The sequence below is a fragment of the Lonchura striata genome, chromosome 4 (genome assembly GCF_050655825.1).
Source record: "Lonchura striata isolate lonStrDom1 chromosome 4, ASM5065582v1, whole genome shotgun sequence".
Taxonomy (NCBI): Eukaryota; Metazoa; Chordata; class Aves; order Passeriformes; family Estrildidae; genus Lonchura; species Lonchura striata.
The window spans coordinates 15,337,253-15,351,859 of NC_140706.1; the positions used below are offsets into that span (position 1 = coordinate 15,337,253).

General features: G+C 36.3%; 1 protein-coding gene across 10 annotated transcripts in view; it reads right to left on the reverse strand.

The window, feature by feature from the left end:
- Positions 1-14,607, reverse strand: part of PROM1 (prominin 1) — a 76,273-nt gene that overhangs the window by 3,064 nt on the left and 58,602 nt on the right. For 4 of the 10 annotated variants that reach the window (XM_085577729.1, XM_085577731.1, XM_085577737.1 and 1 more), the window contains 14 exons: positions 12,532-12,684; positions 11,602-11,725; positions 11,079-11,182; positions 10,562-10,646; positions 9,200-9,346; positions 8,868-8,939; positions 6,541-6,633; positions 5,832-5,849; positions 5,450-5,503; positions 3,973-4,053; positions 3,816-3,884; positions 3,194-3,286; positions 1,914-2,029; positions 757-825 (listed from right to left, as the gene is read on the reverse strand). In XM_085577729.1, coding sequence (XP_085433855.1) covers positions 757-825; positions 1,914-2,029; positions 3,194-3,286; positions 3,816-3,884; positions 3,973-4,053; positions 5,450-5,503; positions 5,832-5,849; positions 6,541-6,633; positions 8,868-8,939; positions 9,200-9,346; positions 10,562-10,646; positions 11,079-11,182; positions 11,602-11,725; positions 12,532-12,684 — 1,278 coding nt within the window. Of the gene's footprint in view, positions 1-756; positions 1,491-1,913; positions 2,030-3,193; positions 3,287-3,815; positions 3,885-3,972; positions 4,054-5,449; positions 5,504-5,831; positions 5,850-6,540; positions 6,634-8,867; positions 8,940-9,199; positions 9,347-10,561; positions 10,647-11,078; positions 11,183-11,601; positions 11,726-12,531; positions 12,685-14,607 lie in introns of all 10 variants that reach the window. The other 6 variants (XM_085577732.1, XM_085577730.1, XM_085577735.1 and 3 more) reach the window with 4 other exon arrangements.

Sequence of the window (14,607 nt, forward strand, 5' to 3'; positions counted from 1 at the left end):
AAGCATAGTGGTATCTTCTTTATAAATACTCAACCTATACATTCAGTCATGAAGTTGCAAAGTAAGGCACAGTGAGCTACAGATTTCAATCATAAATTTAAACCATTTTTAAGCAACTTGCAAGTTTTGCGAAAGCAAAAATGAAGTTATGGAATATAGAGTATTATCCTCCTGGAAACTGAGTCTTACAATTAGCTAATGTTTTACAGCACAGAAGCTGTAGAGGCAGAAAATAACCCAAACATTCTCCTTTTTTTAAACATATCTTGAGCTTCTTGCTTTGTGATGCTACATTCTAGTGCTACCCATGCACAAGCACCCATTTCCTACGTTCATGATTCCTGCATACCTGAAACACTTGCCTTTTACAGCAGATCTCTTCTCACCATTTAAGAAGTAAAACTACTCAGGATGCATTTCCATCCTACCACTTTCATCTGCTAACAGAGCATTTTAATAGGTTTGTCAACTTAGGACCAACCACTGTTCTCACTAAATACCTGATTACATGGATTTTAAGATCAAATTTACCAATTACTTTGTTTAATTGCAGGAAAATACCTCTATACCAGGTGTTATATAAAGAATATTTGAGAAATATACATCATACTGCATTTGCTACAGTGAATAATCATGCAAAAAGACCACCAGAGAATTAAGAGATTCACTTTAAAGCATGAAGAAAATTGGAAATGTGATTAAAAGAGAAGCTGAAGTAAGGACACATGAAGGCATGCAGTTTCAGACTTGGTTTACCTTGTAAAAACAGGATTGTGTATACCATATAAATTCTCTTTATGATAACCATTATTACCATTTTCCGTACTGTAATAAAATAAATACACCAAGAAAGACCATGTTAACTATAAGATGCACTATGTACAATATGGCTTCTAAGACATGTACATGGATGATGGTATTATATGCAAAAATACACTGTGTCTGTACAATAGAATATAACTTTTTCTTTGTAACATTCAGCAATTATGGTATAATTATAACTTTAAATTTTATAGTATTTTTATATTCTCCAAAAATCAATTAATTATTTCTCCATTCTTGTTGAGTTGGAGACTCTAATATAATCTATCAAGTCTGGAGAAAGAGAATGTTACCTCTTCTGAAGGAACAAGTTACATTAAAAATATAAACCCTCCCATATTAATAAAATAATTTCAATAAATATCAGCAAATGTCTTATGTTTTCATGGGTATATTTTCAAAATGAAAAAACACAGAAAAGAAGGAGTAATTAACTAACTAGACTCTAGTAAGTGAGAAATTTCAGTTGTACATGCCTGTTTGTACTCTACTGACTTGTCAATGTGCAATGAAAAACAACCACTGTGAAATGGGAGAAATGCAGTGCACAGGCTAACTGAACAATGAGCAAAACAAGGAGCAGAAAAGAAAACAGTAAAAAAACTGACAGGAAAATACGTAAGAATAGTTATCATAAAGTAAAATGCCAAGTCCCTGAGACAGAGGAACTGCAATTGAAAAAGGAAAGACTGGTTAGGAATAACTAAGACAGCAAGAAAGCAAATAATTAATTCAAGGAAACTACAAATAAGGCACAATTCACTTTAACAGGTTACTTAGCAAAGCTAAGAACTTGCACATTTGGGACTTATTTATATAAATGCTGCTCACAAAGCTCTGAAGACCTCATTCTGACATGAGATTCTCAAAGTCAGAGCCAGCTCCATCTGCATTCCTGGCAAGTCAAGGCTACCAAAGGCCACCTGCATGAAGCAGTTTGCAGGCACTGACCCAAACCTGCAGCATTACACAGGAACATGCAGTTCTACTCTGGCAGCACAGGTTTTAGAATTATAGAGCCTTCAGGAGAAACACTAGAAAAAACATTTTAATCCATTTGCCATTAAGTTTGTTTTGGAATATATACTTACTCATCATAAACATCCTCTGTATCCATCCTACGATAGTATTTAGAGAGTTTTACAGCAAAAATTATGGCAGGAATTAGAAACATTGAAGAGCCTCCCAAACCAAACCAGAAGGTATTCTGAAATAAAAGCAATAGGAAAATCAAGGAAAAAAGGTAATGGAGAAAACTAATCAGTAAAGTACTGAACCCCTGCTTGATATTCTAGCCATTGTTACCAAAAGAACAAAGAAGAAATTAGTTCTTGCAGTTCTTGTCAAAAGATGAGGTTGCAGCATTTTCTTAAGGCATTTTATAACTTGCAAACTGCAGCCCTGTTTGTGCAACTAATTTCATTATTATACAGTTGAGCTGAGTTATCACCTGGTGTTAAAATGATATTTCAAATTTGATTTGTATTGGCTTGAGGCATTTTAACTTCCAAGTGACTCAACTAAGTTCTATCATCAGGGAAACCATGGTCCATCTCTCACCAGAGGGGTAATGGCTCCACAAAGGAGAACAGCAGCTCTGTAATGTATGAGCTAATCAATGAGTACAACATAGATTAGGAGGTTTTCATGGTTAAGCATTACGAAACTAAACATTTCACAGTTAAGCATCATCAAGGCCAGAGTGTTTTGGCTTTGACTGATAATATGTATTACAGGTGGTGTGGTTAGGATCTGATTAAAGCGCCATAAGGCTAAGTAATAGTTTAGGAGGCATTTTAGGTCCTTTCCAGGCACATGGTGTCTAACTTTACTTTTAATACATGCTGTCCTCTTTCCAAGTCCTTTTGGCAAGATGAAAAAGCTATGATTTCCCTTCTATCCTGCTACAAGGCATGCACAATGTCTCCAACATACAGAAATTAATCAAGATCTGTCTGCTACAAGTTTAGTGATAAAAACTCATTCCAGTTTTCTAGATTTCAGGAAAGATACCTGAAAAGGTTTTTCCTTGGTATTTTCTACTTGCTTCCTGCCCACACCTCACCCCTGTAAGTTAGCAACAGTTACAGATGAAGCTTCAGATCTTTATGCTTTTCCATTTTCCCTTTCAAGGTGTTGTAGAATCAGTTAATTTTACAGAATTCTTGTTAATAGAAGCTTAAGTTTACTGAAAATCCAGGAAGTCCAGCACAGGTTTGTCTTTGGACTTGATCCATATCAGAATATTCTGCTTGCATAACTTTGTATGTGATACTTCAGAACAGTCGAGCCAGAATAATTAAATGCAGATGTATTTTGAAAGACTTTTCCCCTTGATGCCCCAATTCTGAGTAAAAAAAATGTTTCTTACCACAGAATCAGCTATATAGCTGCATAAAAAAATATCTACTGCTGTATCTATCACATTGGCAATAGGCTTGCATGCCGCTACTTCCATTGAAATCTGAAAAAAAAATGAGATAACAGTTTTAAGTATCTAACAAAATAAAATAAGAATCTCTAAACTTTCTTAAGTTATAGTTTACTAAATTGTTATGCCTTACCCTATTCAAATTCAAAATAAATAATAGTAGGATATGCTATAAACTGAAAGTCTCTTAAACACCAGCTTACTTTCTCAAAGGCTGCAGCTGACGAGAGAAAAATATAATAAGATGCTAACAACATCAATTTGAACTATGCAGGGTTAGGTTCAGTGAAGTACTGGCAAAATGGTAGATTTCAGGCTAGCCCTGAAAACAATACTGTTAAATTTGCACCGCATTCCAAACAACACAACTTATTTCCACTCTGTAAATGCAACAGAACTATAGGAGACTGGTTTTCCCACTCACAGTAAGTACAAATGTATTAAAACCTGAAATGATAAAACACACTATCAAAGTAAGATTATATTATTGATTTTATTACCAATGCTGTTTAGCTTTCTTATTTTTAAACACAGCTTCTCTAATAAAGTAAATGCAACTTACTGACTCCTTGACCCACTCCGTGTACTGCTCAAAGTAGCCTATTATGGTATCCATGTACTTTTTTGTCTCCTAGGACCAGATCAAAGAGAACAAAAGCAAATTAACCTCTATCTCTGTGACATCATAAATTAATGTACATTGATCAAATAGAGCTTACCTGGACAATAACTTGGGAAGCATTGTTATTTATGAGATCCTGGGCAGCATTAACAGCACTAATGACATTTTTCACCTTAACCTGGACAGGAAGAGATTATGTTTAATATAAACAAATCCCCTTCAGGCTTTTGCAATGGCTCTATATGGCCACTGCCAGGAACCTTGACAAACCAGTGCCACTGTCTTGTCAAAACCTGACAAAAAATACATTTACAGACAGAACATGAGCCTGCCTAAGGATTCAAGATCATCTCAATATTGTCTCATTCCAAAAAAGGATGAGTCAGTGGACACGATGTGGTATCTTCTCCTGGAACCTACATAACTAATTTACATACTAGGAGAGGTTTTATCTTCACTCTCTTTTTTCAATCAATGTCTGCATATACACTACAAACACACAAAGTGCACAGGAAGAAAACAGTGGGCCATATACCATCACAACTCTTGATGACTGAAGTAGTTCATATTCTGTACAGCCAGAATATGCCTCTAATCAACTACCTGAAGGACTCAAGTATTTTTTCATACCCCTATAAATTCTCTCACAGAACACACACAAAGGACAGTGTACACAGAGCCTGAACATGCAGAGATGCTTCTTACATACACTTTAGAGTCAAACATCATTCCTTTCTTATCAACACCTTACATCATGGCTTCTTCCCTTCTCACCCACTTTCAAATCACAGATTCTAACAAATACCTAGCTGCTCTGCTGCTGTGGATGGGTGAAAAATGTAATGAGAAGCCCTAAGGTAGGTATGGCCCATAAAGTTGTTGAGACTACAACTCTGCTACTAGTGTGGCTGTATTCCTGCTACCAAAGACAAGGCAGGCTGGTGGCTGAAAGCTTTACTTCCAGGAAAGCAATCATCCTGTTGCTCATTTTCTGGCAGTGAAGCCAGCTGGTCTCACTGTGGTGCAGGCACTACTTAGAGGGGAAACGTGGGCTGCCCTGGAAAAGCCTCTAAACAGATCCAGAATCCTAGAGCAAGGCTGACGGTGCAGAAGCAGGAACACAATGAGTAAAACCTAAGGAAACAGCCCTCAGTGGGAGCTGGGCATGGAACAAAAGCTGGTTAAGGATGTGAATCACATAGCTCTCTTTTATCAGTTTTACTTTTGCATTGTGTTTTGTGGTTGTTCCCCCAAGGTTTTGCTTTCAAGGATTCTAGAAAAGACATTCTGAGGAAAATGAGTAACACACTATATAGACTGGTACTGAAGCCTATTTTATCACCTGAGAGTTCAGTTTATAATTCATAGTCCCCAAACCATCCTAAATTTTCTTTTTTTTATTTTCCTTTATGCAGAAGAAAGATCTAAATCCTTATTACTTCCTGAATGCATTACAATCTCTTGCAATAATGGAACAGCTAGAAACAGAAGAAAACTGCTGAAAATACATGCCCTGCATATATGGCAGGATTTAAAACAGAAAAATGTTCCTGTTGCCAGAAAGAAAAGCTTACCATAAGTTCAGATGAAGTCCTCTTCAGTAACCTAATGCTCTGATTTAAAGTACTCTATTGGAAAGGAAGGAAAAAAAAAGCTTCAAGTTCTTACTACAGGTAAGAGCCCACGTGTTTTAAGCTTATATTTAAGCTTTGATCTTCTACAGACTATTTTGTTATTAGTACTACAAATCACATTGTATACAACAGTAACAACAGCTGCATTAGAATTAATACATTGTGGGTTTAATCACTGAATCAGTACTTCACCAACAGCACTGATTTAACTGAAATTAGATGCAACAAACTAAGATTGGAGGAAAGATGGAACAGTTAAACTCAGACCCACATGTTCAGAGAATTCTATATTGTGCAATTTCTGAAGGGAAAAAGCACTTACCCTAGCTTTAACATATTTCTTGACAGTCAGTTTTGTAAAAGAAAAAAGAGATGAGAATAATTAGGAGTTAATTAGGAAAGAACAGCACAGAATCAGAGTGGACCAGAAGACCTAGTATATTTCTAAAAGTGGTGCAGACACACAATATCAGATGCTAGGATAAACTAAAAGTCTTCATGATATATGGAGGAAAAAGCAACACCTAACATGAAGGAGAGTCACAGCTTGACACAGGACTGCATCGAAATCAGGCAGAAGCAGCTCTTTTGCATCTTTCATAGCATCAATCAAAAAGACTTTGGCTCTACATACTAATCCCAGGAGTTCCCAATTCCAATACTGTTGATTGCCACCTCCAAAAAATAAAGTGTCAAAGCGATAATGCCTTTTATTACTGAAGACCATTGACAGTCAAAAAGAGAAAATGAGTGATTTAGAGGGTTTTAGGGTTAAGAGTTTTGTAAGGTTCTCCACTGCTTCTTTTAGTCATATATAATCATAAATAGCTATAGAAAAAAAATGGGGAAAAGGCCATTATTTTAGACAGTACTATAAAACAGTTGCATTTTAAGTAAGAAAACTTATTAAACACACACTTTAGCCAGATTACTCTTCATTGATACAACCTGTGCTTATAGAAGTCCTCTTTAAGATATTTAGAGATTTGCATTTTCTACAAGTATGGTTCAGTATTGCTTTAATATTTTACCATAGCTTGCTCCAGTGGAACAACTTGCTGGTTATGAATCATTCGAATGTTGTTTGCATGTCCCTTTAAGGCATTTTCCAGTGCTCCTTTTGGCTGCAAAAAATGCAATTATACAGTATTGTTCAATAACCTCAAAGCTTTCCAACAAATCAAAAAACAATGAAAGTTACACATCCACTCCAGAACAGCTCATGCTAAAAATGGGGTATGACAAACTGAATTCCACAACACAAAGAGGGGAAAAAAAAAACAACCCCTGTATTAATAATTCAAACCTCAGCAACCAAATCAGATATACTACCTTGCTTATCTGGCTATAACATTATCAGGACAGATTTAACTGAAGAGAATTTTCACATGATGCACTAAGTCATTTTAAATACAGAAGAGTGAGCACATCTCCCTCACACTCACCACAAGGTTCTTGACTGCAAGAACCCTGTAGCCCTGCACCCCAGCTGGGACAAGTACCCAATCATGGTATTGCTTTTGTTTTGGAAATGTGGACATCACCCTGAGGCACCCTCTGCTTTGTGAGTGGCACAGAATTTTAAGTATTTTCAGCCAGTCACTTGGAAAGGCACCCGTGAAGGCTATTTCCTATTTTTGTGGCTCCCACCTTTCAGTCAGAAGATGCGAGTTTCTGTTCTGATTTTCAAATGGTTGTCTGGAGCTCATACCCATTGCCAAATATTATAAAATTTGGTTTTGCTCTCAGTTATAAATTTATTTTTCATTTCCTTTTGGTGGAAAAATCACTTGGTTCCCTGCATACACAGTAAATACACACTGCTGACTCCATTCTGGATGTGTAATAATGGCAGACCTCAGTGCCCAGAGATGTGACCGCTCCCTGTGAAATGTTCATGTGAGCACTGAGCAGTTCCAGGATGCTTCATCTCCTGTACTGACAAAGTTAATTCATTTACTTAGCACCACACGTTGGTTGTATTACTTCCTCCTCCATACCTTAACCCCTTGGTTTGATCTACGTTTTATTCCATTTGCTCCTTTCAGTCTAAAAAGCTAGGTTGAATTTTGTGTCAGGTGCCAAAAGATGCAAACTAGACACCCAAAATTAATTAATTCCACAAGTTTTTAGGGTGGTTTTTTTGATTGGTTTAAGAGTTATCACTAGTAAAAAAGTGAGATCATAAAATATCCTTGGAAACCAGTACCATTTTTTTAAACAATCTAACTTTTATAATATATTGTATTATTGGTATTTTAAAGACAGATTACACTAAATAGCATCTAAAGGAAGAAATAAAAATGTATGCTGTAACAGTGAACACATTTACTTATTTACACAACTATTTCTTTTGTATAAAGAAATCACTCTGTCTGATCTATTCACAACTCTTAAGATGATTCCTTAAGAGTCTTCTACAAAAAATAGTGAAAGCAACTTACCAACACAATGCACTTTCCTTTATGGAACTAGGTTTGAAGAACCCCAGCTCTCACTTAAACTTTTCACCCAACAAAAAACCCAGCAACAAGTATGACTGAATGATGCAAGAGGTAGAGCCAACAACCAGAAGCCTCCTCTAGTGCCCTCCTCCACTTGAGGAGGGATGGATATCTGATACATTCCAAACAAGGTGGTCTCACTCTGCTGTGTGTCGCTTAGCGATCCAAGCAACTACACATGTGCAACATAACTCTTCCTCCTGCACAGCAGTGCAGGAAATCTGTCCTGGGCTCACCCAAACCATGACCCTCATTCTGAGAAATGAGCATGACCTGACCTGGACATACACAACAAACAGATCAGCTGAACAGGCACTGCCAACATGGATCTGCGCCACTTGCAGATTCTTTTGTGGGCAATGTTGTAGCAATACCCTCTGACCATTGTCCTGCATTCAAAAAGCCATTCAGATAATTCAGCTTCTTTTGTGCATTTTCCCTCCACAATGGAGCACCAGGTCTCATTAGAGTCCTTACAAGCTGATAGTATTAATTTTGCATCTAACCAATTTTTCTTCCAACTGGGACCCTAAAATGTAAAGATGGCAATAGGAAATACTGAAACAGAGTATTCCCCTCACTGCCCAAACAAGGAGTGGAACTTAAGAAAATGCACTTTCAAAGCAGAAAATGTACAAGAATATATAAAAATCAATAATTAGCAAAATTTAAAGTACAACTCATATGCAACACTGATCTTCAATGTTTTTCCTTACATGACATTGCACCATATTAAGTAAACGTTTGAAGTACAAAAATTCTCCCACATAAAGTCTACCTTGCTATGTATTTATACTTATATGGTATATAAATTATATATTTTATGTATTATTATACTGCTGAATTGGACTTACCAGCTGGTCTGCTCTTGCTTCTAAATCATTAGCAAATGAGAGAAGATCAACCTTGGTAACACTTTTATTGATCTGAAACAAGATGTGAGCAGTAAGAAAAGGAGTATTTTATTTACAGACAGTTTGCACTTAACTGTATCACCTATACTGTCTACTCTTTATTTTTTAATTTATTAACTTAAACTTCTTAAGTGCTTTTTTCCCCAACTTGTATGAACCTCCAAAACATGGTGTTTCGCACATAAACAGATTTTGCTGCTTTGCCCATTGCTAAACAAACACTTTATTTTATGTTTTGTCCCAGTCATGTCTGTAGTTGACTACAGTCTCACCTCTGTCAAATATGCTGAAAAGTCTATCCCATCTATCCCTGAAGAGCTGAAATTCAGAAGATTCTCCTTCCCAATTTCATCCAGCAGAATGATTTTGCTGAGGTTTATCTGAATGTGTTCAATTTTAAGTGCTACATCTTCTGTATACTGAGAGAGAAACAAAACAAAGTACAAAAGTAGTTTGCAACCAGCACATATTCTGCTACATCCTGGGCCCAAAGCATCCTGTGCTTTTGCTGACTCCTCATTTCCATGAAGAAGCACACATTAATTTTTTGCTCACATCAGTTTAATTCAATTAAGTTGAACAGAATCCACCAGGTAGGTTCTAACCTGCCTTTGTCTCTTACCAATGGCTTACTTGCCTTCTCTTCTGCTTTAACTAACATCCCTCCAGGAAATGTTATCCTTTAAGACTGTTAAGTTCTACCCCTGGCCCTCAGTAAGGAAACCTAGAGAAGTCAGTATCTCAGCTGTGGCCAGGACAGACACTCTTTGCCACAGGACTGGATGAGATTCCTCTAAATACCTTTAGTGGTGACTAAAGGTGATTGGTTATTGTTACCTGAACCTTTCTGCACTGCACCAAAACCATGTTACCTGCAGTGGCTGCTGAGCTATAGCTGAGGAATCTGAAAATCTGACTTCCTTTGAAGCCTCTTACATTAGTCCATTGTGGAAACTCAAAATAACTTTCCCTCTTAGTGAATATGCCTTGTTCATTTCATTATGTATCATTTGGGGCAGGGACTTTATCTATTAGGTGGGTACAGTACCTGGCAGAATGGAACATGTAACCCCCAAAGGGTTGCTGTAATGAAGACATGTATTATAGGCAACCCCAAAATTAGCACAGTCCTGTAATGGCAGTGCAGTCATATATCATTACAGCTTAAGTGAAAAGACTATTTTATCCCAACTACTTCCAACCAAACCAGAATAATTCTTAGAACTAAGGTACATGATATCCTGGATCAACATAAATCTGACTGGAATCAGAGGATAACACACCCAGACAGGCATTTATATAAAAAGAAATCTGTCACTGAACACCATAAGCAGTCTTTGGAAGATAGATTTCAACCTTCCACACAAGTTTCAAAGTTAAAACAAACATTACTATCAGCACACCAAAAAAAAGCACATCAGAAAAGCTTTCTTGGCCCATTGAGACTGGTAAAAAAATACCTATTTGTAAATTAGCTTCTTTCCTTCAGATTAGTTTGGGAAGCTCTTGCCTCCCTGTAGGATGTTTTGTGTGTAAAAAACTGAAATCCCATTAAAAACCCAGACATGCTATATGGTGTTTCAAAAGCAAACATCCTTCAGAATCATGGATGCATTCATAGTTTCTTTACTTACCATACTAATATTTAAAAGCTCATTGATATTAAACAGATGTTCTAGGTGAAGGGAAGTATAAATTCCTTTGTTTTCCTTGCAGTCACTGGAAGAATACAAATACACAGATCAGCCTAAAAGCCACCTTGAGGACTAAGTATTAACAGAATGATTAACAATGTTTTCTTATTCTAAGAAAATCAGTCCTTTAGAAAACAAAATACTGATTATATTTTTTGAAGCTCAGTCAATAAGAGAAGTGATTAACAATTTCTGAAAGACACAAGTATTTTATCAACTAGCTTGACTAGTATTGTCATACAGTAGTATGCTGACTATCTCTAATAATTCATACACAGGAACAAATTGGTTTTGCTCGAGAATCACTAGAATCAGAATGTCTTCTGGAACATGTGCAATTTTTTGATGTGTCTGAAATATGAAGCATAGAAGATACCACAAAATCAGTAGGTATAAATTGAATGATAAAAAGGAGTTAAATATTAACTGAATTCAATCTTAATCATAACTCTAATACCTGTACACTTTTTCAAAAGTCAAGTCAACATTCGGATTTTTAAAGATGACGCCAGCAAGATAGTTTTTCCAGTGCTTATTTAGTAAGTAAGGTGTATCCAAAACCTAGAAGACAAAATTCAGTAATGTTACTACAACTCCAAGTTTCTTTATGTATTTATTAATATGTGGTCTTTTGACACATAACTACATCTAAGCTTATCACCCACTAAGGAAAATACAAGCAAAAACAGTGAATTCAAACTCTCTGGTGCATAAAGTGAACAATAAAGCTCCTCATTACCAAGGAACAACTGAATCAGAAAAATCTGTTTCCAAAGGAAGACAAGCATGCAGTATTAACACTGCAACGCAAATTAAACCAAGAAAGGATGAATGCTTCTATTTGGTTTGTAAGGAGGAAGTAAAACCAGATCCAAATTCACTTGAAGTGTCCTATAGAAATGATATGCTATACAGAATAGACAAGACCTTTGGAACTCATGGGGATTCTATTAATTGTTTAAAAACATGAATCACCTTACCTTGAATAAATTTTTATCTTCAAAGGGCTCACAGACCAATTTTTCTACATTTCCACCTGTGACAAAAGTGAGCACCACTACAATCATCAGCAGCCAGGAGAAAAGAAAACTGAATCCAACACCACTGAAAAAGAAGTTGAATAAGTTTATGCTTTAAAAGAACACATTGTGTATACATATATATATAGACACACATACTTGGGGCAACAGTGAAGCTAATAGCAGCTATAACAGAAATATGAAAACTGCTTGATGGTTGAAATAGCTCTGTTTTCCAAGTATGTTCTTGCCTTCTGAAGCACCTTAAATGTTTCAGCCCTGTAAAGTCTTCAGCTAAAATGCATTTGAAACCTCACATTAGCATTGGGCATGCAAACTGAAACTGTTTTAAAAATTACATTTAAGGGACACAACCATACAATTTTCTTTTTTAAATTCAACTTTCTGGTGCTCTGAAAAAAGTTTTAGACTTTCAGATGCAATCTTCTCCTGCATCCAGCAGAAATGACATTAAACCTCTCCTAGACACTTTTCAACCTAAAACATCCAGAAACATTGTCAGGAGGTCAAGTGGTTTTTTTCTTCTCATATGGCTTTTTTTGAAACTTTGAATAAATGTTCCAAGTTTACTAGAAAGTTATGAATTTCCCCAGTTTTTGCATTTTCCAAAGGGACTTGCACAGAAATTCATTAGCCACAGCACTCGCCTTATACCAGTGAATTTTATCCTTCAGCAGTGATCCTCCATGAAAGAACAATCCCAAATCCCCAAGTCCTTCAATGTAAGTGTGTGGAATCAATATTTAGGTCTATTCTCAGCAGATATACCTAGGTAACAAATCAAATTCTTTTCATATCTATGTCCTTCAAAAACTCAACCAAACCAACATTCTACCTTTATTTTCTTTTTCCCTGGTAAGTGAAACTTACGCCATAAGAAAGTTTCCTCCAGTGTTGGAGATACAGCCTCTGGTTGTTGGAGAAGCATGTTTGTCATACCCACAGGTGCCACATAGCAATCCAAGGTAATAAAAGACCAGAATCAGGACCAACATGCAGCACAGAATGAGACAACCCAGCCACCTAAGAAATAAAAGAGAAAGTTCTTTGTTATTTTCACATGAAGAACACACTGGAGACATTCAGGAGACATCATGCAATACTACATTCCCAAATGTCCCACTCATGGTTTTGTTTGAGCAAGCAGTGTCAGCAAAGATAAACATATTTACTACACTAGCATGTATTTTGGGCCAACACACAGTCACTGCTGAATTGCAGTCAGCTGCTACTGAAGGACTGGGGAACACACACCACAGGAACAAGGTGTTCCCCAGTTAATGCAGGTGAACTGTACTGAAGAGTCAAAGTGCTCCAAGTGGAGCAAACAATTACTCAAAGCAGATGTTCAAACAGCAATTTATTCAAGAATAAATGGAGAAATTTATGAATGTGGGGTGGCCCTTGGTCATGAAGTATACAGTTGCTCTTACTGTGAGACTCACTAACATTTTGCACACCGTGTTAGGCTTGTAATTGTAAATAACTATATTTAAGGCTGTAAAAACCTAGGCTTTATGTGTCTGACTTGGACTGCTTTCAACATCTGAAACAGTTAATGGAACTTGATCAGGAGAAAAATCTTGGATAGGAAATGAACTTTCATTTCTATTAATTACATCATGTAACAGTTCTATGTGTCCAGTTATTTGAAGCATATCCATTTATTCACACATTACATATCTATCCTTTCATCCTCTCCCAATGCCCTCTGCACTTCTTTTTCCCTTCTGTTGTAATTTCTTCAACTTTTATTTTTTAAGTTGTCTTTTCTCTTCCCTGTACATTAGTAGAGAAAAATCTGTATAAGAACTATTGTAATGAACATGCACGGCCAAGAAAAAAATAGGAAATACTGACAGGCATATTTATAAGAGGATACTTATTAAGAACTACAAATAATGCATCCGTAATTAAAAAAGCAATAGACAGAAAGTAATTTGGGCAACTACAGGCTTATTGGTTTCATTTGTACTGGAAGTACTGTTAGGGTAGGTTTGATGAACCAGGTATTTAAATGCCATACAGATAAGATATATTCTCTTGTAGCAGAATAAAACAATATATTTATTTGATTAAATGCAATATGAGCTTCAATGAAAATATCAATAAATTTGTCAAATTAAGGCTCACCACAAAAACTGTCAGATAAGAAATGCGCTAAAGGTAAGATTCTAAGCAAGGTTCTGAAAGTTCAGTTTTCTGTTAACTTTTGTTTATCACTGCATTAAAGCCAGCAACATACATTCTATAGCAGTGAAACTGATTATGGCACAAACACAGAAGCAAATATTGATTATAAAGTCAACTAAAGTATCAAACAAAATGTTGGGAGAATTTGATGAGTTTGTGGACAGAAATTACTAAATCTGGACAAAGACAGATGGTACGAAATGAAAAGTTTTACAAGTCAAAATACAAAGTTACTCAACTGTAAGAAACACAAAAGTCTCAAGAAGTATGTTTTTCTCAAGGTATAATCAACCACAAAGACCAGCAGGGGCAGGTACAGGTCCACAAAGATTTACCAGGTGTGAAGCAGAATACCACTCTGCAGTACAAAGGGAGCAGTAACAATGGATTGGTTTCAAGGCCTCTCTGGTCCTCTGCCCTCACAATCTACCAGCAACTCAACGGAAACAAGACCTAGATAAAATGTCACCCTGGCATTATAAAATAATCAGTTCCTCTGGGTGTTTGACATCCACCTTTATCTATCCTTCCTGAAAAAGTCTTGAAGGTCTCCAGACTAGAAATGACCTCTTGCTCTGTGGTGAAACAGCACCCAGTTATTGATTAGCTGTGTTTTTCACTTCTACCAAAATGCCAGTACCAAACAACTGCTTTATACATCTTTCTTTCACTGTGCTCATCATTAACAGTGTACTTGCCTTTACAGAACATTAAAATAATACAAAGTATTAACAACAGGTAGCACTTCAGTCC